This window comes from Ursus arctos, unplaced genomic scaffold (genome assembly GCF_023065955.2).
Source record: "Ursus arctos isolate Adak ecotype North America unplaced genomic scaffold, UrsArc2.0 scaffold_25, whole genome shotgun sequence".
NCBI lineage: Eukaryota > Metazoa > Chordata > Mammalia > Carnivora > Ursidae > Ursus > Ursus arctos.
In genome coordinates this window covers 28,216,759-28,235,566 of record NW_026622930.1, presented here as the reverse complement: position 1 = coordinate 28,235,566, position 18,808 = coordinate 28,216,759, and the positions used below count along the sequence as shown (strand labels likewise).

The 18,808-nt window shown below is 49.0% G+C and overlaps 1 protein-coding gene across 19 annotated transcripts in view; it reads left to right on the top strand.

Annotated features, from left to right (window-relative positions):
* Window positions 1–18,808, top strand: part of RGS6 (regulator of G protein signaling 6) — a 581,147-nt gene that overhangs the window by 506,348 nt on the left and 55,991 nt on the right. For all 19 annotated transcript variants that reach the window (XM_057318706.1, XM_048220080.2, XM_048220081.2 and 16 more), the window contains 2 exons: window positions 3,472–3,658; window positions 17,253–17,342. In XM_057318706.1, the coding sequence (XP_057174689.1) occupies window positions 3,472–3,658; window positions 17,253–17,342 (277 nt within the window). The remainder of the gene's footprint in view (window positions 1–3,471; window positions 3,659–17,252; window positions 17,343–18,808) is intronic.

The following is an 18,808-nucleotide window of genomic DNA, read 5'->3' as shown; positions in this document are numbered from 1 at the left end:
GAGCCCTCGCGGCCTGCCCGCCCGGGGCCAGTGCCTGCCTGCATTCCTGAGCCATCACCACACATCACATGCCTGCGCACGGGCTGCCTCCCCACGCTCTGACGACTGCAGCGAAGCAGGACAGATGGTCTCCCTGATACCAGCAAGTCCTCATGGCCTGCCAGTCATGACAGCCCTTCTGCTGCAAGCCATGGAGGCTCCGTGCAGGATGGGCGGATCTGACGGCCACTGCTGGCATCTTCCCCCCTGCCGGCATCCTCAAGGAAGAGCCATACCTGCAGGCTTTCGATAAGGCAGAAACTGTCCAAGCCTCATCGGGCCTCGCCTCCGCCCTGGGTGTGTGGCCGGGAGCTCCGCGGCCCCGGTGAGGGGAGTGTGGCCAGGCCACCGTGGCCCAGGGGGCTCCGGGCTCCCTGCTCCCGCCTCGGGCCTGTGCGCTCACAGATGGCAAACGCAAACCAGAGCCTGTTCTGAATTTCAAATTGACACAAAGGTTCTTCGAAGCCGGTGATGGTAAACACATATGGGATGTCAGGATGCTGTTGTGACAGCATTTTTGCTGTCACCTGAGAAGGATAAGGCAGGTCACCTCCAAGGCAGACAGAAGGCTGAGAGGGTCCCTTTGAGGGCAGGGAGGAAAGACGGCTGTCTCAGGAATGTCATCTCCTCCTCGTCTTCTAACAGGCCTGTGGTTTCTTCTTGTACTTTTATTTTTAAAAATTCTTGGTTTGTGACAAAGGGAACCTTTTGATTTTTATGTAGAAGTTTGTTACACTTGATTCTGAACTCTCCATTTACATCCACTCGAGACCTTCTCTGTACCCTGCTGAGCGATGTGCATTACTGGGGCTCCCAATCATTCCGCCAAGGGACTCTGCAGCCTCGGAAACCATAGGAGCCAGCCGAACTCCAGGGCTGCTGGGTCCTCAGGGCCCTCCCGGAGCTTGAGAGCTCCTTCTCGGAGCAGCCTGGGACAAGGGACAGAAAGGGACGCCCCACATGACATTGATTGAGGGAGCAGGAAATTGCCCGGGAACCACCCCTGTGTGTGAGAACCTGCAGGGTCTGGAAGGCCTGGGAAGGATGCTGGCCCAGAGAAGCTCCTTCCAGCCAGGAGACCCAGCCCAGAGGCGACTCCCTGAGGGAGGACCCTTCTCCCGTCAGCCCCAGCACGTGGCTGCAGAAGACCCAGCACGTGGCTGCAGAAGACTCACCGACTCAGTCTTTGCTGAGCTGCCCACTAGCACTCCTTCCAGTCCTTTGAAAAACCCACACCAGCTTCCTTCTTTACAGCCGGGTTTCCTAAATCTCACCTGCCCGTCAAACCCTGCCATCCTGACAAAGAAAGCCTACAGGCACTGTCATCGCTAGATGACCATTCTCATCTTTGCGTTCCGGCCACCTTCTTCATTCCACGGCAGGCCTTGAGGGTGGACGGAGAGATCTAAGGACCCCGAGACACAGGGTTGGGAGGTGGAAGAGCCCCACTCCCCAGCTGAATCTCAGGGGCCCCCTGAACAACCATGAAAGCTCACAGTTCCTTTCGAACTCTCCCTCCACCCCTTTGCACTTTGCTCAGAGAACCCTTGCTGTACCCTCCCCAGTAGCAGAGGACAGACCAGACCTGCGGAAGCAAGAAAGCAGGCTGATGTTGAGGGGCAGGTGACGACAGACGGCAGCAGCAAGAGCCACTGGCAGCTTCTGCCCAGCCACCCGAGGAGAAATCCCGGCACTGAACCTGTGACCGTCACCTTGACCCCTCCACGGCTCCCACCCACGGGACCGAAAGCATTTCCGTTACACCTGGATGGGAGCTTCTTCAGACCCATGTCACATATCCCACCACCCACTTCATACCCGTTTTACAGATGAGGAAAGAGATGCCCAAAAAGGCACCATTCCAAGATAGCAGCATAGTCAAGATGAGGACAGAACTGTGTTTCCTGATCTTGTCAAGTGAGGTCATTAAATCTCCTTCCCTGCCTCTCGCTTTTCAGGACCAACAAGGGAACCATGAAGATTTTCTTTAAAGAGAGTATTAGAATCCCAGATGGCAAAGCGTGGGAAGAGTTGGGAGTCCAGAAGCCCCTGCACGCGCCCCTCTCTCCCTTGTAGAAATGGAGCTGTAGTACCGCAGTTGTCCACTGAGTGGCGCCTTTGGGCCACACACTTGGCTCCAAAGACAATTCTAAGAACAGCAACAGAAAAACATGCTTAACCTTTCAAAAAAAAAAAAAAAAAAGGAAAAGGGAAAAGGAAAAACAAGTACATCTTACTTTGGGTGCAATTCGATGACAGATTGAATGCACTTTCCACTGTGTCGTAGTCCAGCTTCTCTTGTCCCTGCCCTTTCATTGACTTGAGTATGTGTGAACCCTATGGCTGCAGGAACCGCATAGCCTGGGGCCTGTCCTCATGTCTCATTGATGGGGACACTGGCCTGTCTTGTTCACGAGGCACAAAGTGTGCTACTCAGATCTGGGTCCTGCTGCAAGCCCTCCCCAGGGCTGCCTCACGACCAGGGAGCTGTTGTCCAAGCTTAGCCCTGTTTGCACTGCTCTCAGCAGAAAAGAGCTCACACCCAGCTCTGCCAGCAGCCGCTGCCATGCTGATGCTGAGGAATTCGTGAAAGGCACATATGGAAGTGAGCAAGAGGTTTTCCTCTGCAGTGCTTCCTGGAGTATCTTTGGGCCTGGAGGTTCCCCATGTGCGCTTCTTCAGCTTTGCTCCTCCTCGGTCCATCTTCGTGCCAATAGTCATTTATTGAGCACCTACCACATGGCTAAGCATCGTGCTGGACACCGACCTAGCAAACTGGCTGCTTTTCCATCTGCAACAAGAATAGCTGGGTCCTTCCAGCTCAGATATTCTCTACGATCCCGAGATTCTACTGCCTCTGTGATTTCCTTAATTTTAATGCTGCAAACTGATCCGACCAGATAGGACAGAGGAATTCATATTGTCTGCGTCAGGGCACCTGTAGAGAACACTAGCTCTCAACCGGGGGGGGGGGTGTCAACCTCCTAGGGGACATTTGGTAATATCTGGAAATGTTTTTGGTTGTCACAACTTGGGGAGGGGTCGCCAGCTGGCATCCGGTGGGTAGAGGTCGAGGCTGCGGCTCTACATTCTACAATGCACAGTGCAGCCCTCACAACAGAGAATTATTGAGCCCCAAATGGAGATAGTGCTGAGGTGGAGAAACCTTGATGTAAGGGAAAGAAACCTCTTGTTGGTAACCAGAAGCACAATGATTTCCCTACCGGGCACTTCCTTTCGGTTCTCCACAATAGTGGAGCACGCTATGAATTTCCAGCAGTCCCTACCGCCTTTGCCACGTAGGTAGTGGCAGCAGGGAAGGCTGGGGGATGCGGCAGAATGAGTTTCGTGGGAGTGTGTTCTGGAACCACATCCAGCAGAGTCCAGAGGCTGAGCCCCTGGAACTGACTTTCCTCATGCCTTCCACTTCAGGTTTTGGTTGGCTGTCCAAGACCTCAAGAAACAGCCCCTCCAGGATGTGGCCAAGAGGGTAGAAGAAATCTGGCAAGAGTTTCTGGCTCCGGGGGCCCCAAGTGCAATCAACCTGGATTCTCACAGCTACGAGATAACCAGTCAAAATGTCAAAGACGGAGGGAGATACACGTTCGAAGATGCCCAGGTTTGCTTATCTACTTGAGCCATTCTTACCTACTCAAAAGGTGTTCACTCGTCCACCCCACCACCCCTCATGCTTTCATACAGGTCCAAGGCCTTGTGCGTAGCTAGAATTTCAGGGGTTACTATTCGTAAGGCCATGAGGGGAAACCATCCCAGGTAGGTGCGTAGTGAAAGTCTTCCCAGGATTGTCTTCCTAGATTAGTCACATTGTTACAGAGAGATAGACATTTAGTGATATGTGTTACCTTTTCCAGGAGAATCTCAAAGTGTTTTACAAATCTGAAGTCCTGTAATAAGTCAGTAGTAGAATCCGGAAACCATAACACCGTGTCGGCAAAGTGGGTACAGCGAGCAGGCAGGGCTGTGAGTCAAGCCCACATCGCACCGTGAAGCCCACGCTTGTTGTCACCCCCTACACTGTTTCCACAGTGATCTCCAACTCTGCAGTTACTGTTTGGGGAGCACCTCTATATCCCAGGCCCTGGGCTCTGTGATGAGATACCACCAAGACGGACAGAGCCCCTGCCCTCAAGGAGGTGAAGGGCTACTTGGGGAGAGAGACAAGAACATGGGCAATGTTACCAGTGGGAGAACTAGGGTGAGTCCCAGGTTTAAGGTTTAAGGAGGCCCACGGGAGGGACTCCTAAGCCTGGATGGCATAACTGGGCACAGATGCTGGAGAAGCTGGCAAAAGAAACAGAAGCCACGGAAGCCGCTCTAAACAGCACACTTTACCTTGAGGGCTGCGAGGTACCATTTCTAAAGATAAACATCCGGTCAGTTGTCCACTTCCTGGCCCCTGACCGTGATTTCCCCTCACCCATCCTACACCTGGTGATGGGACTCAAAGGGCTCCTTCTTGTCTCCTCAGCCCTCTTCATTTCTCTCACCTGTGGGGTCCCCAAATAGAGACTTTGTGTAGTTTTCTTTCCTATAGACATTATTATCCAATTTTGGAAAATCAGTGGCACTGAGGCAAATAATAGCATGGGAAGAGAACCAGTGTCCCTTGTCACCCGGATCTGCCTGGTTATTTGCTCAGAACTTCAGAATGGAAGCACCTCCCAAGCTCAACACCATAACTGTCTTTCCCTTCCCCTGGCCGTGAGCTCCACTGCATGCCGGTGCCAGACAGATCTGGTTCTATAGAGTTCCGTGTTGCCGCTTTATGGAAGCTCAACTCTCTCACACCCTTCGCAGCTTCAAAGCAAAATATTTAAGTCATGAGAAATCTTTTTTTGTATGTGTCTGTGTCTATGCTCCCAAGCACATATTGTTGTATCCTGGTGAGGAAAGTGATAGAGGAGCTCCTTGGGTGATGGAGAAGCTCCTTGGGTGATGGAGAAGCTCCTTGGGTGATGGAGAAGCTCCCTGGATGATGGAGGAGCTCTTTGGGTGATAGGCCCCTCAGATGACTGATCTGAAACACACAGCTCAACTCTCCATTATTCATAAAATATAAGACCAGGGATACTGGTCAGAACCATGACACACTCCATCTACTAGTATCACTCTGAGCCTGATGTTAGGAAGGATTTATTTTCATCTTTTATTATGGAAACATGTAAACATGTGGCACAGTGGAAAGAGCACATCAACAGAAGGTTATGGGCCCTCCTCCAGCCTGAGCAATCATCAATACAGGACTGATCTCATTTTATCGGTGTCCGCACCTACTTTTTAAAGCAAATCTGAGACATTACATCATTTCATCTCTGAATACCTAGTAGGTAGCATTACTAACACCACTATTACACCTTAAAAATTAGCAATATTCTCTTTATATCATCAGATGTCACGCAAGTGTTCAAATGTATGGCGGTGGTATAAATGCCATTTTTTAACCTTTAATTTAAAATCAGAATCCAGGGGCACCTGGGTGGCTCAGTTGGTTAAGTGTCTGCCTTTGGGTCCTGGGATCAAGTCCCACATCAGGTTCCCTGCTCAGTGGGGAGTCTGCTTCTCCCTCTCCCTCTGTCTGCTGCTACCCCTGCTTGTGCTTGCTCTCTCTCTCTCTCTCTCAAACAAACAAATAAAATCTTTAAATAAATGAATAAAATAAAATCAGAATCCAAATCAGGCCCACACATTGCAATATGTTGACATGTCTTTCACATGCCTTTTAATCTATAGATTTCTTTTATATGCCTCTACTCCCCTCCCTGCCCCCTTGCAGTATATTTCATGAAGAAATTATATTCCTTGTCCTGTAGAGATTCCCACAGCCTGGATTTTTTTTTCTTTTATTGCAGCCCTATGGTGCTATTTAACATGTTCTTCTACCCTCTGTATTTCCTACAAATTAGTGGTTTGATTTAGATATTTAATTGGATTTACATTTGATGTCTGTGGGCAAAACTACTTCATAAATCATGTTGTGCTCTCTTGTCAGAAGGCACATAAGGTCTAGTTTTCTCTGTTTTTGTGATTTTAGCGTCTATTGATGTTTATTACTTAGATCCATTAGTTAATTACTTCATTTATTAGCTGAAATATGAATAATCAAATATATATCCTATTAGATCATCTAATAATACCATTTATATAGAAAAGATAGGTTAAGTGTTTGTTTCTTTCCCTTTATTTTTTAGTTTTCAAAATAATGAGTGGTTTACTATCATCTTCTAATGGTGGCCAATTAGGGTTTTCTGTTTTGTTTTTAGTGTCTTTGAAAACTCATAGGTTTGGACATTTTTGATGTGTTTCAGTCCATTTTGTTTGTTATTTTTATTGTTGCTTGGATTGTGCCATCTCTGTCTGTGGCTTCTTTTTACATGATCCTGGTAGTCTTTGATGTCATCCAAATAGCAAGAAAGCTAAGATTTTCCAGGCCTCGCCCCAGGCCTGGAATCAGCCATTTCTCCAAGGATCCCTGTTTCTCTTAGTGGGAAGTGGTTCTTAGAGACCACAATCTAGACCCTTGGAGGTGCTCATTGTCCCTGGGTTGGTCATCCTTTCTAGACCTTTTCAATAGACAGAGCTAAGAAATGAGTGGTTGTTGGTGGTGATTAAAAAGACATCATAAGTTCATATTGATACTTTCTGTTCAAATTGAAAACTACAGGGGATTTTATGTAACCTCTTTTTTTTTTTTAAATATTTGTGCCTCCTTTGTCTATGCTGAGAATCTTGGTTCTCAAGGATGCCACAGGCGATGGCACTAGTACTTCACACCGTTACTCATTCACTTTCTCCTGCCTCACCACAGCCTCGGAGCCACAGGGCCCACACTAGCAGCAGTGATATGATTATAAGCTGGCTCTCGAATTGCTGTGTAGTAATGCTTCCATTGTGAGGAAGCATCATAGTTTAGCTAACCAGTCCTCTCTTCTTGACATTTACGGTGTTTCTAATTTGAGAAAGACTGGACAGGAAATCTTAGGAAGTCAGCAGGTTGTGCCTTGACAAGTTTCTGGATACACAGCCTTCGTTGGCACAGTGCTTTGCCGTTTTTCAGGTACCTCCACAAGTAAGATGCCTCATCGTTGAGGCAGGGTGGACTCTTAGGCTACTCAGAGCCTCTCTAAGTTCCTCATTACCTGTTAGGATTGGTCTCCTGTGAATTCAAATAAAACACTCTTCCTAAACGTACTTGTTTCAGCCTGTTCCCTTTTGTTTCTTAAGTGTGTTTCCACTGTAAACATACCATGTGCTTCTAACTAGCAGTGTGACCTTGGGCAAGTCACTTAAACTCCCTGAGTCTGCCTTTGCTCATCTGTATGACAGAGGTACAGGGGTCGTACGCATGGGGGCAGAAAGGGGACCAGGTGAAATGAAGCCCATCAACAACTCAAATGATCTGGCCCAGAGTAAGATAGGATAAATGCTTACTATTTTATTCTCCTAATGTGATTAATATTTTTATACCTTTATGTTTAACATGTTTGGTGAAAAAATTCGAATAATTGCATGTAATTTTAGCACCCAGAGATAATCCCCATTTTAGTGGGGGATTTATGTATACAAGGTGATTATGCAAATAGGGTGACTCCGTAGCCTGCCTTTTACACTAAACCAGGGTTCGATTAAAAAAAACTAAACTTTTTCTGTAAAGAGCCAGACAGTATAAATTTGAGGCTTTGTGGGTCATATGGTCTGTGTCACCACTACTCAATTCTGCGATGCGAAAACAGCTACACTGTAACAACATTACAGTGTAAACAGCATAGAAGAGTGGATATGGCTGTGTTCCAAAAAATCTGTATTTATGGATACTGAAAGCTCAATTTCTTATAATTTTTCATGAACTATTCTTTTTATTTTTTCCAGCCATTTAAAAATGTAAAAACCATTCTTAGCTCACAGCACATAAAGAAATAAACAGGAGGCCAGATGTGAGTTTGAGGCTTGTCGTTTGAGACCCCGTGCGAAACAGTATAGCATGAAAATCACTGAAATGCTTCAAGAAACCCAGAAAGGTAGAAGGTAGCAGGTTGGGAGGGTTAATTTTCCGTTTCTTTGAGAGAGGAGGTCCGAGGGGGTCTGTCTTGGTGCGGTAGCATGACAAACTCAATCTGCAAATGCGTCCGAGTGGGGGTCAATATCACAGAGCAGCCTGAGGAGCAGTCAGCCAGTCGCACGGTGCTCACCCTGGTTACCAGGCCTGGTTAGCACTGCCTCTTGCAACAGCTACAAGGTGTGATTCAGAAGCTGCCAGGTAAGGAGAAAAGAGCTTCAAATCCTTAGCAGCCCATGACCAGCCTAGATTTGCACTCAGATCTCCTGACCTGCTGGCCAAGCGTCTACTGCTCAGATCACACTGCCCCCGGATTGTTAGTTGTTGAGGGCTCGGTTGTCGTGCTGAGACCTGGGGAAACTCCTCTCTCTGCAGAAGGGCCCGGCCGGGAAGCAGGCTCTGATAGTGCCTCTGCCATCTGCTTTGTCGAGGACTGCACAGTTAAGTCTTCAGCTTGTTTTCCTCATCTTGCCCATCTGCAAAGTGGGAATGATGACACCCAAGCCCTTTGGAATCCTTCCCCATGGAATCAGGAGCTGTGAGTGGCTTCTTCAGCTGGTCACAAGGGTTCTCAGAAGCCCCCCACAGGGGTCAGAGTGCCATCGAGCTGTGAGTCTATGCCCTACTATTAGGGTCAGTAGCCAGAATGGATCAGCCAGATTTATGGGTTCCTTTGAAATGGGGAATGGGGGGTGAGGTGCCAGCTGTCTCCGAGGATTTTGTTTTTTATCTGACCGCATGCATTGTTATAGCAAAGTTAATTGCCTGTGTTTGCTTCCTGTGGAAATATTTCACAAGACACCCCGTCAGCATGGGACCCCACGTTTGCAGCTTGTGCTTTGCTGATCCATTTGGCTTTTTTGAAAATTTGGGCCAAGACCAAATCTTCCATAAAGGTCTGTGGGCTGTGACCATAGCCCTCAGCTGTTTGCTGTGTTGTTCCAATTTCATAGATTTAGCTTTGTAAGGGGAGTAAAAAAGAAAATGGGCCATGATTTTTTTTTTTAAAGGACTCAGCTCTTTACGCTAGGGATTGAATTCTGTTCTCAACCATGGGGCATCAGAGGACCCACACTGGCACTTACTTGCTGTGTAGTCCCTGGCAAGAATCTTGACCTTTCATGCCTTAGTCTTCTTATCTAGAGAATGGGGATGATGTCTTCTCTATAGCCCTCTAAAGATTTTTGTGAAACCAATGAGCAAATGGCCCTGAACATTTTTTTGAATACACAAGAAGTGCTGCGTATTTCTGTGTGAACTCACAAAAAGGCAGGGCTCTAGTACTCCCGAGGTCTTCTAATTCCAAGCTAGACCAAAAGAATTCTCCCAAGATGTCTGCTCATCTAAGGAGCTCTGAGGGGAAATACGCAGAAAAAGTACGTAGGAGCCAAACGCTGGGTCCTCACGTGTCATCCTGAGGAATTCAAACTTTCTCCCCCTGAAGATAGTAGGAAAGAGTGGAAGGCTTTGGGCCAAGAGAGGGTATCAGAGGGTGGCGGGCAGGGTGAGCTGGAGCAAGAGAGGTCTGAATCTTGGAGCATGTAATCTGAAGCTCTGCTGGTGGTTTTTGGAGGAGAGAATGAACCCACAGGAATTGTTGAAAACCTAAGGCTTCCTCTTGGGGCGTTCACCTCTTTCCAGAGCCTCCGCAGGCTGCAGGAGGGAGACGGAAGTCAGCTGGCGGTCACAGTGGCTGCCTGGCTTCAATTTAAAGTCTTGGAGGTTCCCAGGATTGTGTCACTGGACCCGTTCAATCATTCGTCCATCTCCCCATCCATCCATTTCCCGAACAGTCATGCTCCCATTCCAGTTGGGAGACCTTGAGCTGTGAGCTGTGAAGTTCTATAGTGAGGGCCATGGCAAGGGAAGCAGGGGGCCTGGATGACTCTTTGCCCCATCAGGCAGAGCTTGTCTAAGAGCGCACCGTTCTTTACAAATGAAACAAAAGGGGCCTGAGAAAACACTTCACTGAGATTGGATTGGATTGGAAATCCGTCCATCAAATGGACTGACGGTTGAACTGCGCAAACCAACCCAGCCTTTGGCTCCAGTTCCTGCGGGACCCTGTGTTGGTTTCCCAGCTCTCTGCGCCCTGCTGTTTTCCTGCCCTGCAGGAGCTGTTGAAACGCCCCCACTGAGGCCTCTCTGGACCTTCCAGCACCTCTGGACTTGAAAGTCCTTTGATGAGAATTTGGTCTTCTTTACCTTTCCTAAGTCCCCACAGTACTAAAGTAAAGCTCTGCCTGCAGTTGAAGTTTTAAAAAAATTTCCTTGACTACTCAGTCCAGAATTGTAATACTCTCAGCTGCACCTGTCATTAGAAAAAAGACGGACAATTTGTCCCTTGGCTTTCCAATTTAAAAAATCTTGCAACAACCTTGGGGAACACATATAGTAGGTGATCAATAAATACCAGTTAAATTAAATTTCTACAATATGCCAATTCAGCAAAACTTGGAATACCCACTAAGCGTCAGGTGCTCTACGCTCTGGGAATATACAGATACATAGGCGGGCCCCTTCCCTTAAGTAGACCTGAATCCAAGTTCCTGAAACTCTACTCGGCCATCATTCATGCATGGCATGATCAAAGGGCCACCTCAAGGCCAAAATGAGGGTGGGTGATGAAAGAGATAAGAAATAGACCAGCCAGTCTACACCGACTTTAAACAGACAAGAAGCCTCCAGTCAAAAGTTTCTATTATTATTTCAACTAAGATGTTTAAAAGCAGCTTGATTAAGGAACGCAAGGCTTCTAACATATGCCTTGTTTAAAAGGCAAAGCTTTTAGTGGAGTATACATTTATGTGTGTCCCAGATTACTCAGAAGAAGTCTTCACAGCCTGCTGAAGGTTGGTCACCTTTGCTCTGGCGGTGGAAGTGGTGGCACTGTGTGCCCGTATCACAAGACGGCACCAAGTTTCCTGATATGAATCCTCGACTGGAGGGCCTTTCCTGGTAGACGTCCCATGCCAGACATAGTTTAATAAAGAACGCCATAGCCCGGCTTGCTCCAGGAGTTACTCATTTCATTCTGTGGGTGGCTTTATTTTAGGGAGACGAACAGCAGAGGGAGGGATGCATTCTCCAAAAGAACAGATCCGTTGTTTGTGATCGGGTTCTGTTTATTACCACACAGACTAGCAGTTCCTAGAGAGAAGGCGCCAGAGAGCTGAATTCCAAAATTTCTTTGTTGATGCAGCTTGCCTGCACCAAACCCCATGACCTTGAAGAGGACAAGGAAAACACTAGTCTGAGTTAATGCCCATGGCATTTGGGTAGGTAAAAGGCAATACACAAAGCTGTCTTCAAAGCTACTGTTATCTACAGAATAGGGATTGAACAGCATCAAATGACTGCACCTTTGGGCAGTTAAATTGAACATGTTGAGACGCTTCACAGGGTAAAGGCAAAGGAGAACATATTCTTACACTCTTATGATTTGAATGCTGCATTACATGGAAACAAGGGTCCCCGTGTTCTGCTTAGAAGGACAAAGAGATCCAAATGGGGTTTCTCATTTAAGATCCACGTGATCCTGGGAGGGTCATCCAAAGCTGCTCCATGAGGACAAGCTACCATCTTTCCCGCAAGTGGGTGTCCATACTGCCGGACATCTTTTCTGTTGCCTCGCCTACATCTAGTCGGCAGATAGTGATTTAGGACCCACATCAATCCTTACCACTGTGCAATCCCATCTTGTGTCCTCCTGCAGGACCCATGTTGAAACACATGCTAACTTTCCCCATGTCTAGGGTCTAAAGACCTTTGGTTTACGGTATTCAAGATTCTCTTGAAAGGGATCTCCTGAGTGACTTGCTTTGATACAGACCTGCTGCTTATGGCTTCCCAAGAGCCCAGTCAGCCCCCCGAGCTTTGCCAGGTCAGGACATTCCTTCTGGTATGGGAGGCAAGTTGTACACGGCCTGTGAGGTAAGGAACCCGACCCTGTTGCCCTGAGTGACCCAGCCATCACCATCACCGATGGCAAAAGTAGTAAATGGCTCCCAAAGGGCAGCTCGTCTACTAGCAGGATGACTCAGATCAGGACTTGAGAGGAGACCCTCACATTTCTACCAACCACACGTTGAGGACCTCTCTTGTCCCAGTCACGCAACACTGACTCCCCTCAAAGCTCCAACTCAATGACAATGAAAAGTAACATGCTGCCAGGGAAGAGCATGAGCTTTGGGGTCACACAGTTCTGGGTTCAAATCCTACCTCCGTACTTGGACCAGTCACGACCTTTTCGAGTTTCAGAATCCTCATCTATAAAGTGGGGTTGTTTAAACCTACACACTGATTCAGAGCAAACAAGGACAATGAAAATAATGTAGCTGGGCTCTGCTTCACCTTTCCTCCCACCCCAGGGATCTTGCAGTCTTGGGGCTCACCCCCATGTCATCCCTAGCAAGGACAGTCGCAGCGTGAAGGCCAATGATTATTATTACTTTACATGTATATGGTTTTTATAGTGCTTTCGCTTCTATTCCCTCACTTAATTGTGTGATAGGCAGGGCCAGAGAGAGGCCGGGTCAGGACCTGAATCCAAGCCTTTGGCTCCCAGCCCAGTCTTGCTTCTGCCTCCCTGCCCAGCAACACCACACTCTACCCCACAACCTCATCTTCTTCCAAGGGATTGCAATGCACCCAGCAGCCCCCAAAGTCTGGATGTTGTTCCAGGAAGTCTGGGTGTGGAGGGCAGAGATGAGGCCCATATCTCTGCAAAAAGAAAAATAGGACACTTAAAAATCACAAGAAGGGCTCTTGGCAGCTGTGCAATGCTCCAGCTGAGTGGTTTCCCACTCCAGGAGGATGTTCGAAAGCTGGGAAATTAGATCGTAGCTGTTTTAGGGACCCACAGCAAAGAGAAGGACATGAGGGTGCTCTTAAGTAATTCAGCTGCTCCGGCATGCTTGCGGCCCAAGGCCCCAGGCATTTGTCTGATAACCTTTCCCAGAGCTTGTGAGGGTCACTGTGTTTTGCCTAAAAATAAAAGAGATTTCCGAATGAGGATTATCATCGCAAAACAGTGATTTGAAGCAGGTGTGGTTTTGAGACAGCTCACACTCCTTGCTCCTTCCAGCGCCCACATGTGTCTCGCACCCTCCTGGTTCCAGTTGTTGTTGCTTCCACCTTAGCACCATCCCAGGCGAGCAGAGTTCCCCGTTCCAGGCCCGGCCCAGAAAGGGAGATGCGGGAGGAGTGTCTCGTCAGGGTGACATCCCTGTGCTGTAACTGTGGCCGCTATAGCGGTGTGATTCCTTCCCCACGCTGAGAATCGTGGCTAAGATGTTCAGTAGGCGTTAGGGCCCGAGAGCCTCAGGTGCTCGGCCTACGGAGAGCCGTCCTCACCTTTCCCACGTGGCCCGTGCTAGGGCTGCTCGTTCATAGTCAACTCAGCTATCTTTTTTGGAGGGGGAGAAGGAATAAGAAGGAGGAGGGAGGGAGGGAGGAAAGAAAGAAATGAATAAGGAGAGAAGGGAAGAAAGGAGAGGAAAAGGACGGAGAGGATGGGAAGGGAAGAAAAGACAAGAAAAGAGAAGACCAAACTTCTTTTTCTCTAGCCCCTGAGGAATTCTGTCAGTGGGGGCTTTCTAGTTTTGCCAGTGGCTCTTTGATGATTCTGGATATACATTTCCCTTAGACTGGTTGTCTTCAGAGCAGGGGAAACAAACCAGAACCTCCCATAAATCAGTAGAGGTCACTGCCAAGAGCTTTGTACACTTGCTGTCCCTGGCAGTGATAAACTCGTTGCATTTGGGAACTGGCCAAAGACCCTGAGTCCCATCCTAATTCTCATTCCCAGAAAAACCTCAGCGCTCTGTTCACCCACCCCCTGTTTACTGTCTTTGTGCTTCTTAGACAAAGCTGGCAAGGAGGAAGGAACAGAGTTCCATAACTGGGTATATCAAAGGCCCCATTTCTTGGCTTGGGGGAGCAGAGGAGGGTGGGGGGCAGTCATGGATCTCTAGACAGTGGGAAAGGGAGGCCCCGAGGGGGCGGGGGGACATAGCCTACTCTGGCAGAGTGGGTCATCCCATATACACCCACCCCAGCCTCCTGTGCTTACACTTTGTCTTTGGAGCCCTAAGCTCAAATACACCCCCAAATCTACAAAAGTTACTGATGGGAGTGAGCAAGGAGTCATGCGAAATTCCCTAGCGGCTGGAAGCTGAGACTGCTTTGGGAGTTGTAGTCTCACTTTGTGCATCAATCTGGCCTCAGCATCTGAGCTTTGTGACAGCAGGGACTTCGCCTGTCTCGGTCAGGCTATCACCTCAATGCCGGACAGAGCCCTCGTACCTAGTAGATGCTCATTAAATATCTGCTGACTATTTCTGTGCCTAAATGTTAGACACCTGCTGTATCCTGCTCTTTTTAAACTGACAAGTTCATTCTTTTAATGGACCAGGCTTTTCTGTCCTACAGTGGGACCAGAGGAGTTAGCTAGATCGAGGGCAAAATTTGTCGCCAGGGCCAGAAGTGCTAGATGAGGAGAGATCTCCTTACTTCTCTTGGGGCAGCAGGGGGCTATTTTGTGAAATATTCCTGGGATTTAGAGTCCTCTGAGAAGCCAGGATAAGAAGCAGGGACCTGTTACCTTGGGAAGGGTTTGGAGAGGGTCCAGGCATGAGTGGCCGGTCTCTCCAGATGACTCAGGAGTCACCTAACTCTGTCAGCCAGACCCAAGCGATGCCTGAGACAAGAAGAAAGAGACAGTGAGTCATTCACATTTGTACCTATGATTTAAATGGTGAAACAATTTAAGGAGACAACGCATGAAAACAAAGACCAGAGCAGCGCCTCAGCCTGGGCTCCGAGGCCATTGGAGTTGACCCAGGATGCTCACATGTGGAATCCCTTCGAGCTATGAGCCCCACTGCCCTTCCACAGAGAGGGCAGGAGGTGATGTGAGCAGAAACCCCAAGGATGGCACCTGTAAAATCGCTGGGTGTGACTCACACAAGCACTTCCCTGAACCTGGAAACAATGTCACGAGCATTGAACCCTGTGCTGGATACTGTACATACATAAGAGATAAAGACATACTGTTCCTACGCTCAAGGAACTTACACTAAAAGCGGACGGGATTTTTGTCTGGAAATTGCAGGAAAACGCTCGGTGTTTTCACTAAGCTTATGAAACGCACCACATCTGGGTTATCAAAGGCAGTTCAGACCCAAGCCGCTGTTGAATTTTGCTTGGCTTCTTGCAGCGGGCCATCCCGTTAGCCAGCTTGCACCCTGCTTTTGTAAATACGGGGGCGTCACGGGAAGAATGACGCTGGTGCCCAGACTGAAGATGAGTTGGAGAAGGATCCACACGAGGCCAAGAACTTGCTTGCTTTCTGTTCTCACTTTCTTTTGAGGTGGGACAGGAGAGGCTCCCGGCAAGCCCTCGCCATTGCCCCAGGTTCCTCTGTCCCAGCCTGGCCAGGCACCTCTAACATGTGCCCCTAGCCGAGGGGAGGCCGCCCTTCCTCTACCCTCCCCTGGAAGGCAAGTACCCGAGGAAGAGGTCCTTAATGACCAGTCCTGCCTCTCAACTGAGCTCTCTCTCCTCACTGACCAGCTCTTCATTCCCCCGAGCCCTGGCGCCCTTGTCCATCAGGGGACGCACAATGTGTGTGTATAAGAGAAGAGGCTTTCTCTACCAGGCCAGCCTCTGCCAGCAATCCCGCCCTCCCTAGGGAAAGCCCACCATTCCTCTTAGCAGGTCCTCTCTTGGGACAGCCAGGCTTTCTTGGACAGCTGAGCTGCATTCATTCCATCACGACTGATAAATACCATTTTTCAATTAACAAACGCCTCTTTTAAGGTGCCAGGCTTTCCCTGCCCCGGGTGAGGACAGATCTGTGAGGAAGGGCCCGTAGACTATAGGAATTAGCTGGAAGTCGAGGGTGAAATTCATCCCCAAGGCCAGAATGCAAATACTTCTAGATGCCCGGGCGAAGAGAGGGCACCACGCCACTGCATCTGCCCCTCCTGGATGTAAGCCTTAGGCCTGGCGTATTTGCTCACATGCCCCGTAAACGGTTGCCCAGGGCACCCTTCCAGGACAGGGTGGTGGCCCTACCATGCACAACTGACCTAATTGCACCATTGCCTATGGAGCTGCTTTTTTTTAAATTAAGCTTTTTAATTTGAGATACCTCTAAATTCACGTGCAGCTGTAAGACATAATACAGAAACTTACCAGTTACCCTGTTTCCCATAATGGCAACATGTGCAAAACCGTAGTATGATATCACAACCATGATGTTACTATTGCCACATCCACCAAGTATCGGATTTCCCAATTTTGCTTGTACGTCTGTGTGTGTATGTGTGTGTGTGTGTGTTTAGCTCTGCACAACTCCATCACCCCAAGAATCCTTCCTGTTGTCTTTTGTAACCACACCCTTCCCTACCCCTCCCATCCTTAGCCCCTGGCAACCACTCATCTGTTGTCTATTCTTATAATTTGTCATTTTAAGAATGTTATACAAATGGAATCATACAGTATGGAACCTTCTGGGGATTAGCTCTTTCACTCACCATGATTCCCTCGAGATTCATCCGAGTGGTTGGGTGTATCAGTAGTCTGTTCCTTCTCACTGCTGTGCCTGTGGTTTTTTGTTTGTTTGTTTTTTTGTTTTTTAGATTTTATTTATTTATTTATTTGACAGAAAGAGAGAGAGAGACAGCCAGCGAGAGAGGGAACACAAGCAGGGGGAGTGGGAGAGGAAGAAGCAGGCTCCCAGCGGAGGACCCTGATGTGGGGCTCGATCCCAGGACTCCGGGATCACGCCCTGAGCCGAAGGCAGACGCTTAACGACTGCGCCACCCCGGCGCCCCTGAGCCTGTGGTTTTAATCATTGAGCAATATTGCCTCTCAGCGTGGCACCAAGGCCCAATTACAAAGCCTTTGTGATACGATCCTCCAGGAGATTTTATTCTAAGGAGAAAATATATTTTGTTTGGTGTTCCTGAGTGGGAAAAAAACCAAAACAAACATATCACAAGTGTTTCTAGATACATGCAAGCATACCCCAGTTTGTTTCTTTCTTAAAACAGTGGCCAGGTGGGTTGTGAGTCCCCTTCCTTAGCAGTGGCTGACAGTTCTCTCTTGTGTCTTCCCGCCCCCTCCTTCCCAGGAACACATCTACAAGTTGATGAAGAGTGACAGCTATGCCCGCTTCCTCCGGTCAAACGCTTACCAGGACTTGCTGCTGGCCAAGAAGAAGGTATCTTTGGGAAGGGCAGGCCTGCCTTTCTTAGCACTGTTGACCCTTGCCTGCTGCTTGCTGCTGGAGTCAAATGAGAATATCATCCCTTGGGTTTTATTTATTTTCTCTTTTCTTCCTTCCCTTCTCTATCTGCTTCCACTCCACGGGAAGACAAGTAGAATCGTCACCACCCCAGCGCACCCCCAAGGTCCAGGGTGTAGCATCCTGTCTCCATGTCCCCATAACCTTGATCTACGCGTTCTGCCCACAGCAGGGAGTGTGACCAAATACTAAGGCCACAGTGGCTCAGCACAAGGGTTCAGGACTGGTGGTGAAGCCCGCGAATCCCTTAGGAAACCAGAAAGAGCCCCCCACTGCGAAGTCCAGCCCCCTTACACAGACTTTAGATAAAGTCTGACCGGCTCAGTGAAGAGGATGAGGCAAGGATCAGGGCAGCCCCCTCACTGGGTAGAAAACCTTACAGGTTTCAAGCCCTCCCCCCAAACCCCAATCTGGACCCAGAAGTCACTTCTGGGATTGTCCCCTCCCTAATGCCCCACAGTGTTTGCCTTTTCTTTCAGCCCTGAAGAAACTGCACACCCTAGCTTCGTATTCCTCCTCCCCTTGGAATCAAGTCATGGTTCCCTGCAGCCCTTGGTTTCTGGGTTGGGGGGCCCAGGGATTCTCAGCATGTAGATGACAAGGGGCGACTAAAGCAGGAAGAACTCAGCTGGATTTCTGGGAGGAGGGAAGGAAGAGCCGGGAGGCGCCTGGGGTCTGGGAAAGGGGAGGCAGGAGAGATGGCTCGGGATTCCTGTATGCCTGCAAACCCTCTGTGCTTTGCAGCTCTGCTCCGAGGCCCACGTGTGGTTGAGTGTGGCTCTCCTTGCACCCAAATCCACAACTTCCATGCCACGCCACTTAGGAATATGGGCATCCCCTCTGCTCCCGTCGCAGCCTGCCAACCCCAGTCCCTAAGCTTGCGGTTGTCCCCCCACACGCCCTCTGTCAGGCTGCCTCTCCCGGCCACACGACCCTCCTCTCTGTGTACTGTCTGTCTCTCTTGTGTGCCAGGATCCTGTCTGCGTATCTCGTTGGTACCGTTCAACTCCAGAGTCTAGAAGAGTGTTTGTATCCCATTCTCCTGCCCTTAAGTAGCCCTGAGAATATCCCTGATAGTCTGAGGAAGGACAAGGGACTTCTGGAATGCCCGGACTGTCAGAAACCCAGCTTTCCTGGTTGCCTTCACCCCTTCTGTCAAGTGTCACTACTTGATGGAAAATGTGAAGCCTGGCCCCTTGCCAGGTCCCTGGCAGGAGGGTGCAGGTAGAGGAGCGCTGAGGGAGGGGACCAGCAGATGCCCATTTCTGCAAGAAAAGTTATGGACACTTCTGGTATCTCCAGCCCAGTTCTCATGGGAGAAGGTCAAAATGAATGTTCCTATTTCTCGTGGCTCAAGACCCCGAACTGACCACAGTTGGGAG